Source organism: Barbatula barbatula (assembly GCF_947034865.1).
Source record: "Barbatula barbatula genome assembly, chromosome: 19".
Lineage (NCBI taxonomy): Eukaryota > Metazoa > Chordata > Actinopteri > Cypriniformes > Nemacheilidae > Barbatula > Barbatula barbatula.
In genome coordinates this window covers 16,572,003-16,584,860 of record NC_136782.1, presented here as the reverse complement: position 1 = coordinate 16,584,860, position 12,858 = coordinate 16,572,003, and the positions used below count along the sequence as shown (strand labels likewise).

Here is a 12,858-nt window from a genome sequence, read left to right as displayed (position 1 = left end):
GACACAGGCGTGGAGTCGGCCATCTTGTCCGAAGACACAGGCGTGGAGTCGGCCATCTTGTACGAAGACACAGGCGTGGAGTCGGCAATCTTGTCCGAAGACACAAGCGTGGCGGGAGCCACATTGGATGAGGCCAATGTGTGTGCAGCCCACACACACATTATAGCTGTTACCATTATAATCAGTGCCTCTTCCTCAGGCTCAGGAAAAGGAACAGATTCAGGCTCAGGCTCTTGAACAGATTCAGACTCTGGAACAGGAACAGATTCAGACTCTGGAACAGGCTCTTGAACAGATTCAGACTCGGGAACAGGAACAGATTCAGGCTCGGGAACAGGAACGGATTCAGGCTCGGGAACAGGCTCTAGAACAGATTCAGACTCGGGCTTGGCAGACGTGACGTGAACAGTCTCTGGCTGGGAAGACGTGACGTGAACAGTCTCTGGCTGGGCAGACGTGAAGTGAACAGTTTCTGGCTGGGCAGACGTGATTTGAACTGTCTCTGGCTGGGCAGACGTGACGTGAAGCTCTGGCTCTGGCTGGGCAGACGTGACGTGAAGCTCTGGTTCTGGCTGGGCAGACGTGGCTCGGCAGGACTGACGTGAATTGGCTCTGGCTGAAGGGATGCTGTGAGATTGTGGGACCCCTCATCCACAAAGCCCTGAAGTACTCTAACATGTCCTCAAGCCCATAGCGGAATGTGTCCTTTAAGACTGCCTCGTTTGAGCTCTCAAAACTCCTCGACATATTTCTCTATCGGGTGGTTACCTTTGCTGAGGCGGAAGAGGAGGACTGGGTCCATGGTAGGTATCGCTGCTGGATCTTGGGTGGCGAAGTTTTCTGTCTAACTTAATAGCCTGCAGTGAAACTGACTGTCTGCACAATATGTCATGTGCTTAATTTATATGTTAACTGTAAGTTACCTGTTCAGCTCCCATATTTGGGTGGCCTGCTGAAGAAAAATATAATTAAAACTGAACCATAAGCTTTCTAACATTACTAAATTACTTTTAGTGTTTTTGTAGTGTAAATCCAAAATAATTGTTAATTTATATCAGCAGGATATTAATAAATATTGTAATACTGATCACATAGTGACCTGGTGTCCAATTAAGTAGCGATCATTGGGAGGAGTTAACGCCTCAAACTGAAAGTAGGAGGAGCTTAGGTTGCAAGTAGGCTGGATTTTCACGCGTTGATTAAGGATGGCAGGAGGTTGTGACAGTAGTGGACACTTATGCACGTATGCTGTTCGTAGACTTCAGTTCTGCTTTCAATACCGTCATCCCTTCCAAGCTAATCGTCAAACTTGGAAACCTAGGCATCAACAACCCTACCTGCAACTGGATTATGGACTTCCTGACGAACAGGCCCCATTTGCTCCACCACCACCACCCTCATACTCACCACACCACACTGGTGTACCACAGGGCTGCGTACTGAGCCCCTTTCTCTACTCCCTTTTCACACTCGACTGCAGGCCTGTGAATGGATCTAACTCCTTCATCAAGTTTGCAGACGATACAACAGTGATTGGTCTCATCAGCAACAATGATGAGACTGCATACAGGGAGGAGGTCCGGTACCTGGCCACATGGTGCACCGACAACAACCTGCTCCTTAACACCTCCAAGACAAAGGAGATCATCATGGACTTCAGGAAGGCGAAAGGAGGCACACACGACCCCAGCTTTTTTCCCAGAGCTGTTTCATTATTGAACTCTGCCCCCCACTGATTCCACTACCTCTCTTACCTTTAACTCCAATGCTGCTATAACATCGTTTACATTGCACTACAGGGCTGCATGCATGACTGAACTGTACACACCAGTACTTCATGTTATCTGCTCTACCGGACTGTTTACACACACACAGCATCATTTGCACTCTATAGTGCTCACTTGCACACCAGGAATATTTTACTGAATCCTCATTTGCACTAATGGACCACTTCCATAACTGCACTAACCATAAACTGCACTGTAATTCTATTAACTGCATCTACTCATCTATTGCACTGTAACTTCAATAACTGCATTAACTAATCTACTGCACGGTAACTATTAACTGCATCTTCTCATCTATTGCACTGTGACCTCAATAACTGCATTAACTTATCTACTGCTCTGTAACCTATAAACTGCATTAACTCATCTTCTGGACTGCAAACTATTAACTGCATTAACTCGTTTACTCCACCGTAACTTTAATAACTGCATTAACTTCAACAACTGCATTAACTCACCTATTGCACTGCAACTTTAATAGCCAATGTCAATAGTTTATGCATACCTAAGTCACTTGCACTATTTTAGTCTAAATTATTATCTGTTCATATCCACCTGTACATTAATGTTCATAGTATGTAGCCATCTGTATATATTGTTCATAGTACATACCTACTGTCATATTTTCATAGAACATACCTACTGTAAAATATTTTCATAGTCCATGCCCACTGTATTATATTCTCTTATATTGTATTCTGTATTTATTCTAACTGTATATCCTGCACTTGCTAACTGCACTTCTGGTAAGACCTAAACTACATTTCGTTACACTGTACTTGTATATGTGTCATGACAATAAAGTTGAATCTAATCTAGTGAAAACACTATTAAAAATGGCATTTTCATCGAAGTTTAAAGTCTTGTTTCATCACAATTTGTCAATGCATCAAATGAGTCCACCGGAAGTTTAAAGCAACATAAAGTTACGGCCAGTAGGGTATAATAAAAGTTTCAACAAAAAAACACTCAGCAACACAAATGTCTTCAAATTGATATAAAAATAGTAATTATGTCTATTCCTGTCATTTGATTTTCTATAATTTTACCGTATTTTTTACAGTTACATGACTGGAACAAGTTATAACATAACAGTAACATAACAAGATATCATGGTGATAATGCATAAAATCTTGAACATCAAAACAAGAGGAAATTAGTGATGTTACATATATTATAAAATAGGCATCTTTTCACAGTTCTGCTATTTTAATAATGTTTAGTCATGCTGGTGATGGGATACAACGAGATTGCATGATATACATTACTTTTTTGAAGGGTTAGTTTATCCCAAAATAAAAAATTCTGTCATCATTTACTCACCACCAGATTGTTGCAAACCTTTATACATTATTTTGATATGTTGAACACAAAGAAATATATTTAGAAGAATGTTAGCAGCTGAGATTTCTAGGGTACTCCAAAATAATGGTCAAAGTTGCCCCAGGACTATTTGTCTTGTTTTATTCTTCAAAATGTCTTCTTTTGTATTTAAAATAACAAAAAAATATAAAATCTTCTTTCTACTATGGTAGTGACTGGCGCCCCAGAAATCTTAGTTGCTAACATTCATGCAAATATTTTTCTTTGTGTTCAAAGGAACAAAAAATTTATACAGGTTTGAAACAACTTGAGGATGAGATATTCATGACAGAATTTAATTTTTTGTGTGGACTATCCCTTTACGAAAGATTGAAATATATTTTGTGATATTATCTTAATTAAATACACGGCTTTGATTCATAAAGAAAGATCAGATGAAAGACATAAATTTTCCAAGTCAAAACAGTTCTAGTAGCATGGTCTGAATGGAAAACATTCACATTCTGTGACACTGGAAAACTGCTTATGTATTTTAGGAATAGTTGACCCAAAAATTTAAATCTTTATTCATCCTCATTAAATTTCAAACTTGCATGATTGTGAAACAATAAATATTTTGAAAGTAATATTTTAAAAAGTGATAAAATTATGCGATGACAATGTATTTTATTTGGGCTAAACTATTCCTTCATGAATGACCATCAAACTTGGCATATATTTTCATCGTCAACAGGATGATAAACTGCTAGGCTGGTTGTTTGTTGTAACCTTGAACTGTGTTACAATGTTGACATTGTGGGAGTCAGAAGCAAATTAGCACATTACGCTCTATTAACAAAATCAGAACTTTCTGTTGAGAAGTCATAAGAAAAACAAGCTGTGAAATTTCATATGAATTAAATAGACCAAGACATAATGAAAATAACAATAAAGGAGCTTATAACATGAAATAGCCTTCAGAAAATCACATTACTTTTAAATTGAAACTGCAAGTGTTGATATATCCCACAATATATCCCAATTGCTCCTTTTATGTTATGACACATAAACCTTTCGCTGAAACAATTTGAACAATCGGATCCTGATTTCTTTAGTTCTCAGTCCATATATAATAGGATTCAATGTGGGTGGAATGATCATAGCAGCTACTCCACTGAATTTTCTTAAGTGAGGAGAAATATCTTTTATCCTGTACGAGATAATTGTAAAAAGACCTAAACACTCAAACAAGAGGAATATGATTAGATGTGTACCACACGTCTGCAACGCTTTATTCCTCGTGTCAGAGCTTTTGTTTCTGAAACAAGCGATGAGAATTCGCAGGTATGTGTATAAAATCAAACCAACAGTTAGTACCTGACAGACAGCTGTGATGATCAGTCCATAAATGTTATTAATTGTCGTGTCTCCACAGACCAGCTGCAGCAGGGAGGGATTGTCACAGTATGTATGAGTGAGGTAAGACCTACATCGAGGCAGGCGTAGCAACAATATGAAAAGAACTGCCATTAATGCCAAATTAGAAAGCCAAACCAACGAGATGATTTTCACAAGATGACTGTTGCTCATAATGGTGTTGTATCTCATTGGCTGGCAGATGGCGACATATCTGTCATATGCCATAGCAGTCAAAATGAACACAACAGCAACGGCATACACATGTATGAAGAAAGCCTGAGTTACACACAAAGAGAACGTTATGGTACCGGTGTCAGAGAGGAGATGGTGCATGATATGTGGAAACAGGGCTGTGGTACCTAAAAGGTCATTAATAGGCAAATTTATCAGCAGAATGTGCATGGGATGATGGAGAGACTTGTTGCGTATGATGGTAAACAGGAGGAGGCAGTTGCAGAACAATATGATGGTATAATTCACAGCGGCGAAGACAAATGCAGTGATGGCCCTCTCGGGTGGTAGGTCGAAGCTTTGAAGAGACAGCAGAGATGACACATTGTAGATGTTGCTAGTTGAAGACATAATTGCCCAGAACTGTTAACAAGAGTAGAAAAAATAACAAATATATATAATATCAAACAAATCTGATGTAATGGATAAATACTTACAACAAAGTCTGTAAAGTTAGAAATCCTTCATGTGTTTTCATGCAGCATAGTGACAGATGTTATGAAATAAGATGTTTCACATCTATTTTGTTTTTAACATTACTGATTGACTAACACATAACTCATATGGTAACTTGACCTGACCGGATCTGTCTGCTGGATGAATGTTTATTTTGAGCTTTATATAGAGTCTGTAAGGTGTGCATAAAAACCCTTGTGACCACTGTTATGATGTCAGAGTCGTAGTACTACCTGAGAGGGATTTAGCTACAACAATTTTAATGTAACCTTTATGAATAATCTCTTTGTTGTCATTACATTGGTAAAATTAAACATTCTGTAAACTGGTTGATTTGCAAATTATGATTTTTTAATAGGCTTACCACAACCTACTGTATGAACAAAGTCACACAGTTTATAATGTTTTAGTGAAGGTCTGTTGATGAGTTAATTTGAGAATTATGATAATTATTTACTTACTCAAATTAATTTACTTGGTAACCAAATCATTCATAATATGCACACATTCACGACTGTTCCTTATCTCTTCACACAGATCATTTCGAATGACATGAAAATCAAATTTTTCTATTCAAAAAGGCGTTTTGCCTTTTCAAGTTGTTAAAGTCCCCTTGACCCGGACGTTGCAATCGTTTTTATTTCTGTATTTTGCCACATTTCCGAGTTCCGAGAAACAGTGGGCGTGGTTTACTTTTCTCTGTGATTTGATTGGATGTATAAAAACAGCCATTGCATTTGAAAGGGAACTGGCAGCAGACTGACAGTTGAATGGGAGGAGTTAACGGATGCCTCGCCAAGCCGTCTAACGTAAGTAATTTAATATCGATCGAAGAGAATTTTCAGATTTTAAAAAGAGAATGACCCACATTCATAAACTATTTACAATTAATTGTAAATTTTTAGTTCTCTGGGACTTTAAATATTTAAATCGTGAAACAGCTGTCAAATATTGTACAGATATTGTTTAATAATTGTTAGCCGTTATTACTAGAGCCCGACCGATATGGATTTTTGGAGGCCGATGCCGATATTAACTTGAAAAGAGCCGATTTATAAGCCGATATTTTGATTTTGAAAATAAACTGGATATTAGACCCATTTCCTATAAACTGCACTTACACAACATTCAATAGCAAAATATCTGCCTGTTCTAGGTATGTGGGCTGTATAAACCATTTTCCAGAAGGGATTTAAAAAAAAGCCTTAGATTACGGTCTCAATGACTAAACAATTGCACATCTAAAGTATATATTTTTCAATGATCACAAAACAGTCTGGTTTTAAACATTTAACACTTTTAAAATAAAAGAGCTATACCAAACAAATTCAATATTCCACAAAACCATAATAAAATTAAAATAAGTTAAATGTATAGCTACATATACAATAAATAAATATAAAATATAAAATAAATAAATAATACCAAAATATAATTAAAACAATGTAGAATGTTCTCAATATATACAGCACACAGGCAAGAGGTTTTCCTCCTTCACTACTTTTTACAAATTATACTTTTAGACTTTTACTCTGTTTACCTCTGAACTTTAATATTTGAACAGTGTTTTGAAAAATGTCTTGAACAGGGTGCTCCTTAGTACTGCCAGTTGAGAAGTGGCAGGTTGTAGTACAGGAAGCACAACATCTCTGCCTTGGAACCTGTTAGAGAGCTTGAGTGAACATGAGTGAAGCATGAGACTCTGTTTCTCATGTTTTATCGGCCGTTATAAACGCCGATGCCGATTTAAATGCCATTAGCTCATATCGGCCGATAATATCGGCCGGCCGATATATCGGTCGGGCTCTAGTTATTACAGACCCTTTCATCTCTGTATGTCTGATATCATGCGCTTGAGAAATGTGAGCAGGCTTCGTCTTCTTTGATTTTATTGTTCACCGCTCAGTTCTGTAAGCAGTGGCCGTATCTCAAAATGCGGTCTTAAGCATCAAGGTCCGGTTCCAATACTCACAAACACAAGAACAGAGAATGCATGTAAGTACCCGGATGTGTTTTCACTATATCAAGGATGCATCGGCTGCAGTCCCAGAAGTCACTGCGGCACATCCATCCAAGACGCAGCCTCACAAGACCGATACAGACGATATCAACACAGGGCCTTAATTCTACGTGGCATTGATTCAACATGGTGATGAAAGCATTCTTTACATATGTTGGCCCATATTGATAGGATAGCATCTTGCAGTTGATGGAGATTTGTGGGATGCACATCCAGGGCATGAAGCTCCCGTTCCACCACATCCAATAAGATGCTCTATTGGGTTAAGATCTGGTGACTGTGGGGGCCATTTTAGTACAGTGAACTCATTGTCATGTTCAAGATACCAATTTGACATGATTCGAGCTTTGTGACATGGTGCATTATCCTGCTGGAAGTAGCCATCAGAGGATGGGTACATGGTGGTCATAAAGGGATGGACATGGAAACAAGAGAAACAATGCTCAGGTAGGCCATGGCATTTGAACGATGCCCAATTGGCACTAAGGGGCCTAAAATGTGCCAAGAAAACATCCCCCACACCATTACACCACCACCACCAGCCTGCACAGTGGTAATGAGGCATGATGGATCCATGTTCTTATTCTGTTTACGCCAAATTCTGACTCTACCATCTGAATGTCTCAACAGAAATCGAGACTCATCAGACCAGGCAACATTATTCCAGTCTTCAACTGTCCAATTTTGGTGAGCTTGTGCAAATTGAAGCCTCTTTTTCCTATTTGTAGTGGAGATGAGTGGTACCCGGTGGGGTCTTCTTCTGTTGTAGCCCATCCACCTCAAGGTCGTGCGTGTTGTGGCTTCACAAATGCTTTGCTGCATACCTCGGTTGTAACGAGTGGATATTTCAGTCAAAGTAGCTCTTCTATCAGCTTGAATCAGTCGGCCCATTCTCCTCTGACTTCTAACATCAACAAGGCATTTTTGCCCACAGGACTGCCGCATACTAGATGTTTTTCCCTTTTCACACCATTCTTTGTAAACCCTAGAAATTGTTGTGCGTGAAAATCCCAGTAATTGAGCAGATTGTGAAATACTCAGACCGGCCCGTCTGGCACCAACAACCATGCCACGCTCAAAATTGCTTAAATCACCTTTCTTTCCCATTCTGACATTCAGTTTGGAGATTGTCTTGACCAGGACCACACCCCTAAATGCATTGAAGCAACTGCCATGTGATTGGTTGATTAAATAATTGCATTAATGAGAAATTGAACAGGTGTTCCTAATAATCCTTTAGGTGAGTGTATTTGGATTACTGGCGTATTTAACCATTTTACTCTACAATTTAACAATTACTTTTGCTATTTGCGTCAACAGAAATCTTCATAAACCAATGTACATTTTATTGCTTAACATGCCTATCAATGACATGATGGGTGCTACGAGTCTTTTCTCTCAGCTGCTGTATTGTATAAGGTGTGAGAACAGACTGATTTCTTTTTTGTGCACCTGTATGGTGGTGCATCTCATCTCATGGCCTACGACGGGTATGTTGCCATCCCCATTGAGATACGTGGCCATTATGACAACTAATAACTTGTTGAGAATTATATCTGGAATGTGGCTCCATCATTTTATCATCATACTTGTGCTTTTCTTGCTTCTTTTACCCTGCAAGGTTTGCCGGACTTAAATGGATGAATTTATCGGCTACAATCCATCCATAATGAAAATCGTATACGAGGACACACGAGAAAACAACATCTACGTATTGTGTATTTTAAGTTTCTATCACATTGTTTCACTTTATGTTGTGGCATTTACATACATATATTAATTACGTGCTATTCAAAGAAGCAGTCTGACGCAAAGATGAAGGCTGTTCAAACGTGTGGTACTCACTTGGTGGTCTTTCTGTTTTAGGAATTTAACACTTTTTTCCTATTTTTGCACAGCAAAAAAATCAGTTTAGAATTAATTTGGTGATGTAACACAAAATCCAGTATTTGCATTCGTCCATTATGATTTGTTTTCGAGAAAACAATTAGTTATTACCAAAAAAAGTTAAAGAGATAATACATTTAGCATTCATAGCTGTTTTAATTACACATACATTTACATGAAAGTGTGATCTAAAAACCATAGAAATCTTTAATTTGTGAAAAATGCTTGACACGAAATCAAATTGGTTGGCAGAGAATTGTCAGTACACTGTGAAATGACATTTCTGATAAATGTGTTTGGCCCACCTTTGTGTTTCTCAAAAACCATAAAGATTGCTATTCTAATCTCTCTGGAATGGCACTTAATCCAAAATTACCACTTTTAAATGTCAAATATACAATTTCACAAAAACAATTAATGAATTTGGCAAACACTTATCCACAGCAACCTACAGTGCATTCAAGCTGTACATTTTATTAGTATGTGCATTTTTGAGAGCCGAACCCATGATCTTTCATCATTTTCTACTAGTTGCGCTATACTGTTCATTATTATAAATGTGAAGGTTTCATTGGCCTGCATAAATCATTATATTTACAAATTGTATTTATAGCATACAGTATGTACAGAAAAAAAGCTATGCTATTCACTTGTACTGTACAAAATGAACAGTAAAATAGATATTTGCTACATAGCCTATGCTTAAAAAAGGAACACATCGACAGCTGTGCATTTGTTGAGTCTGTTTACTGTTTAAAAGAATAACCATACTTCTTTATAGAAAACACACCTGTCTGTATTTTGGCTTTTTTAAATCATATTTTGTAATTGTCAAATGTAATTCGCATTTACAAATATCAGTAGCACAAGAAATGACGGCTCTTCAGAAAGGTATTTACTGACAGAAACAAGATAAAACATGTGTCTAATATAATCAGCATGCCTTTATTAGCAACGTTGTTGTTCTATTCTGAAGCATTTCTATCGTTCTGTACTTTCAGCACTAACATTCATGTGGCTTTTTCATTTTGGCACCAATTGTGACAAAAATGTTCTTTACACAGATATCTTTCTTTTAAAGACTTTTAGGATATTTTGTCGTACTTCATAGCTGTTCAATCCATAAACAATTGGATTAACAAGCGGAGGCACTAAAAAAATTAGCATCCCTATAATCTTTTGCAGATCTGCATTAACATTTGCAAACCTGTGTGACAGGATAGTGAAAGTTCCAACAAATTCATATGTTATGAAAATAGCCAGTTGAGCAAGACAGGTATTGATGGCCTTGCTTTTCGCTTCAGACCGACTGGTGACCAAGCAGATGATCAAAATCTGAATATAGGAAAAAACTTGAACAGAAACACTAACAACCTGCATTATGGCAGTGGTGAACAATCCTACAATGTTATTGACTGTGGTGTTGCTGCACGTGAGCTTGAGGAGAGAGGGGTTATCACAAAACACGTTGAGAATGCGGGATTTGCATCTGGGATGCTTGCTTTGCAAGGAGAACAACAAGACGATGAAAAAAATGTCGAGACCCCACACTAAAGTAACAATTCCCACTACAACCTTGGGTGTCATAATAGTATTGTATCTCAGCGGCATGCAAATGGCAATGTATCGATCAAAAGCCATTGCAGCAAGAATAAACAATACACCCCCCCCATACACATGGAGCAGAAAACCCTGTAACACACAGAGAGGATAGGATGTGTAACTGGTTTCTGTTACAATATCAGACAGAACCTTGGGGAACATTGATGTGATGCCAACAAGATCATTCAGAGGAAGGCTGAACATAATAAAATACATCGGCTTGTGGAGACTTTGTTGCAATACAATGAGAAGCAACAGAGTCAGATTGCAAATAATACTAACTAAGTACATGAAGATGCCGATGAAAAATATGGGATATTTGGCTCCTGAAGGGATGCAAAACGGATCCATTGTCAGCTCAAAGCTGACTATGATAGATACATTCTCCATTTTGGCTCTTGAATCTGTAAAAATCGGTAGAAAAGAAGTATGTTCTTTTTATCAAAATATATTTGCATTTATTTAAATCTATGAATTCAAAATTAACCAGGAAACACATGTCAGTACATTTATATCATTTAACTTACCTCAAACATTAAGTAACTGCAATATTTGACTTGATGTTGTTTAGGTAGTGTTTAGTTCAATGATCTAGTACTTTGTCTTATATAGATGTATGTGTCGGTGACCCCCCCTGAAGAAAACAAAACGTGTCAGTTGCAATAGGGACAAGAATATGCCAACAGTAGGAGGCAACAACAAAGTTGTGAGCTGACATTATTTTCACAATAATAAAACATTTCAATACAAACCTTGTCGCTCTTTTGTATTAAGTGTACAAAAATACACAAAACAAAAGTAAAAGTGAAGTGCACACAATAAATTAGGTTCTTCAGGGTTATTATTTTTTTATAATTGAGGTGCTATATAGTAGCGCTTTAAAGAAACATTTAAGCCCCTGTCTTTACAGGTTCTTTTTACAAGCCAAAGAACTACAGTTTTGCACCATTTTTGGTAAAACAATACACCCAACGTACACCGAATGCAACCAACGACTTACTCTATCCCTCCCTTTCGAAGCTCTATACATTGTATCGTTTTTACTTCTTTGCCGAAGGAGATAACGTATTTCCAAAAGCGATCTGTAGAATAGTTTAGGGCTACTGTAGAAACAACATGGTGAATTCAACTCAAGTGGACCCACGGTGTATGTAGATTGAAATAGCTCTACACTGGACGTGACAGGTGCGATGGGACATGACAACCTGCTTGAACTTAATGGTCCAGTGTGGACAGAATTTAAAATTATAATGGTTTCTAATGTTTTTTATTGTGTCACGCCGGTTACGTCCGGTGTAGACACGGCTTAGACGTAATAAAACATAACGCCCCATTTTGTAAGATCATTATGCACCTCTGAAGACATAGTTATTATGTATATTAATGATCTTGTATATTATATTGCATTTCTGTCAATAGGTCCTCCACAAAAGTGTGCATGAGCAGTAACGTTTATGTTGTTTGTTATGCTTTGAAACCGTCGGTAGAAATATGTGACCCTGGACCACAAAACCAGTTTTAAGTAGCACAGGAACAGTTTTAGTAATAGCCAAAAATAAATAGTATGTGTCAAAATTATAGATTTTTCTTTTATGTCAGAAATGATTAGTATATTAAGTAAAGATCGTGTTCCATGAGGAAATTTTGTTAATTTCCTAATAATATGTTATGCTAAGGACATCATTTGGACAACTTTAAAGACTCAATATTTTGATACACATTCCAGATTTTAAAATAGTTGTGTCTCGGCCAAACATTGTCCTTTTCTAACAAACCATACATCTATGGAAAGCTTATTTATTCTGTTTTCAGATTATGTAAAAATCCTAATTTCATTAAAATTACCCTTAAAACTGGTTTTGTTGTCCAGGGTTACTTATATTTGTGTTCATTGGTAAAATAAGACTTTAACTATATCAAAATCACAGAAAAGTCTCAAAAAGAATGTGCTAAATAATAAAAAATGGTGTTATGGAATTTTAAACACATTATGAATCATTAGATTTTAAATAAACAAAAGAGACAACACAAGGCTGAATTAAAAACCACAAAATGTGTAGCTTTAATAAACCCTTGGAGTATTTACCTCATATTATTTCCAGTAAACTCATTAAATGTGTTGATGTGATATCGGGCTAATACCCCAATGAACTA

At 37.3% G+C, this 12,858-nt stretch overlaps 2 protein-coding genes and 1 pseudogene across 3 annotated transcripts; 1 reads left to right on the top strand and 2 right to left on the bottom strand.

Annotated features, from left to right (window-relative positions):
• Window positions 1–4,145: 4,145 nt before the first annotated feature.
• Window positions 4,146–5,090, bottom strand: LOC306908063 (olfactory receptor 52Z1P-like; the record flags this gene model as incomplete). The annotated part of the gene is made up of 1 exon (XM_079480649.1): window positions 4,146–5,090. The coding sequence occupies one exon, from the start codon at window positions 5,088–5,090 to the stop codon at window positions 4,146–4,148; it is 945 nt and encodes a 314-aa protein (XP_079336775.1).
• A 2,540-nt stretch (window positions 5,091–7,630) lies between these two features.
• On the top strand, window positions 7,631–9,144 carry LOC306908061 (annotated as a pseudogene). The gene is made up of 3 exons: window positions 7,631–7,662; window positions 8,536–8,634; window positions 8,944–9,144. The product of its transcript is annotated as an uncharacterized misc_RNA (transcript).
• Window positions 9,145–10,158: 1,014 nt separating this feature from the next.
• On the bottom strand, window positions 10,159–11,094 carry LOC306908267 (olfactory receptor 52L1-like; the record flags this gene model as incomplete). Its single annotated transcript, XM_079480976.1, has 1 exon — window positions 10,159–11,094. The coding sequence occupies one exon, from the start codon at window positions 11,092–11,094 to the stop codon at window positions 10,159–10,161; it is 936 nt and encodes a 311-aa protein (XP_079337102.1).
• Between the last annotated feature and the right edge of the window lie 1,764 nt (window positions 11,095–12,858).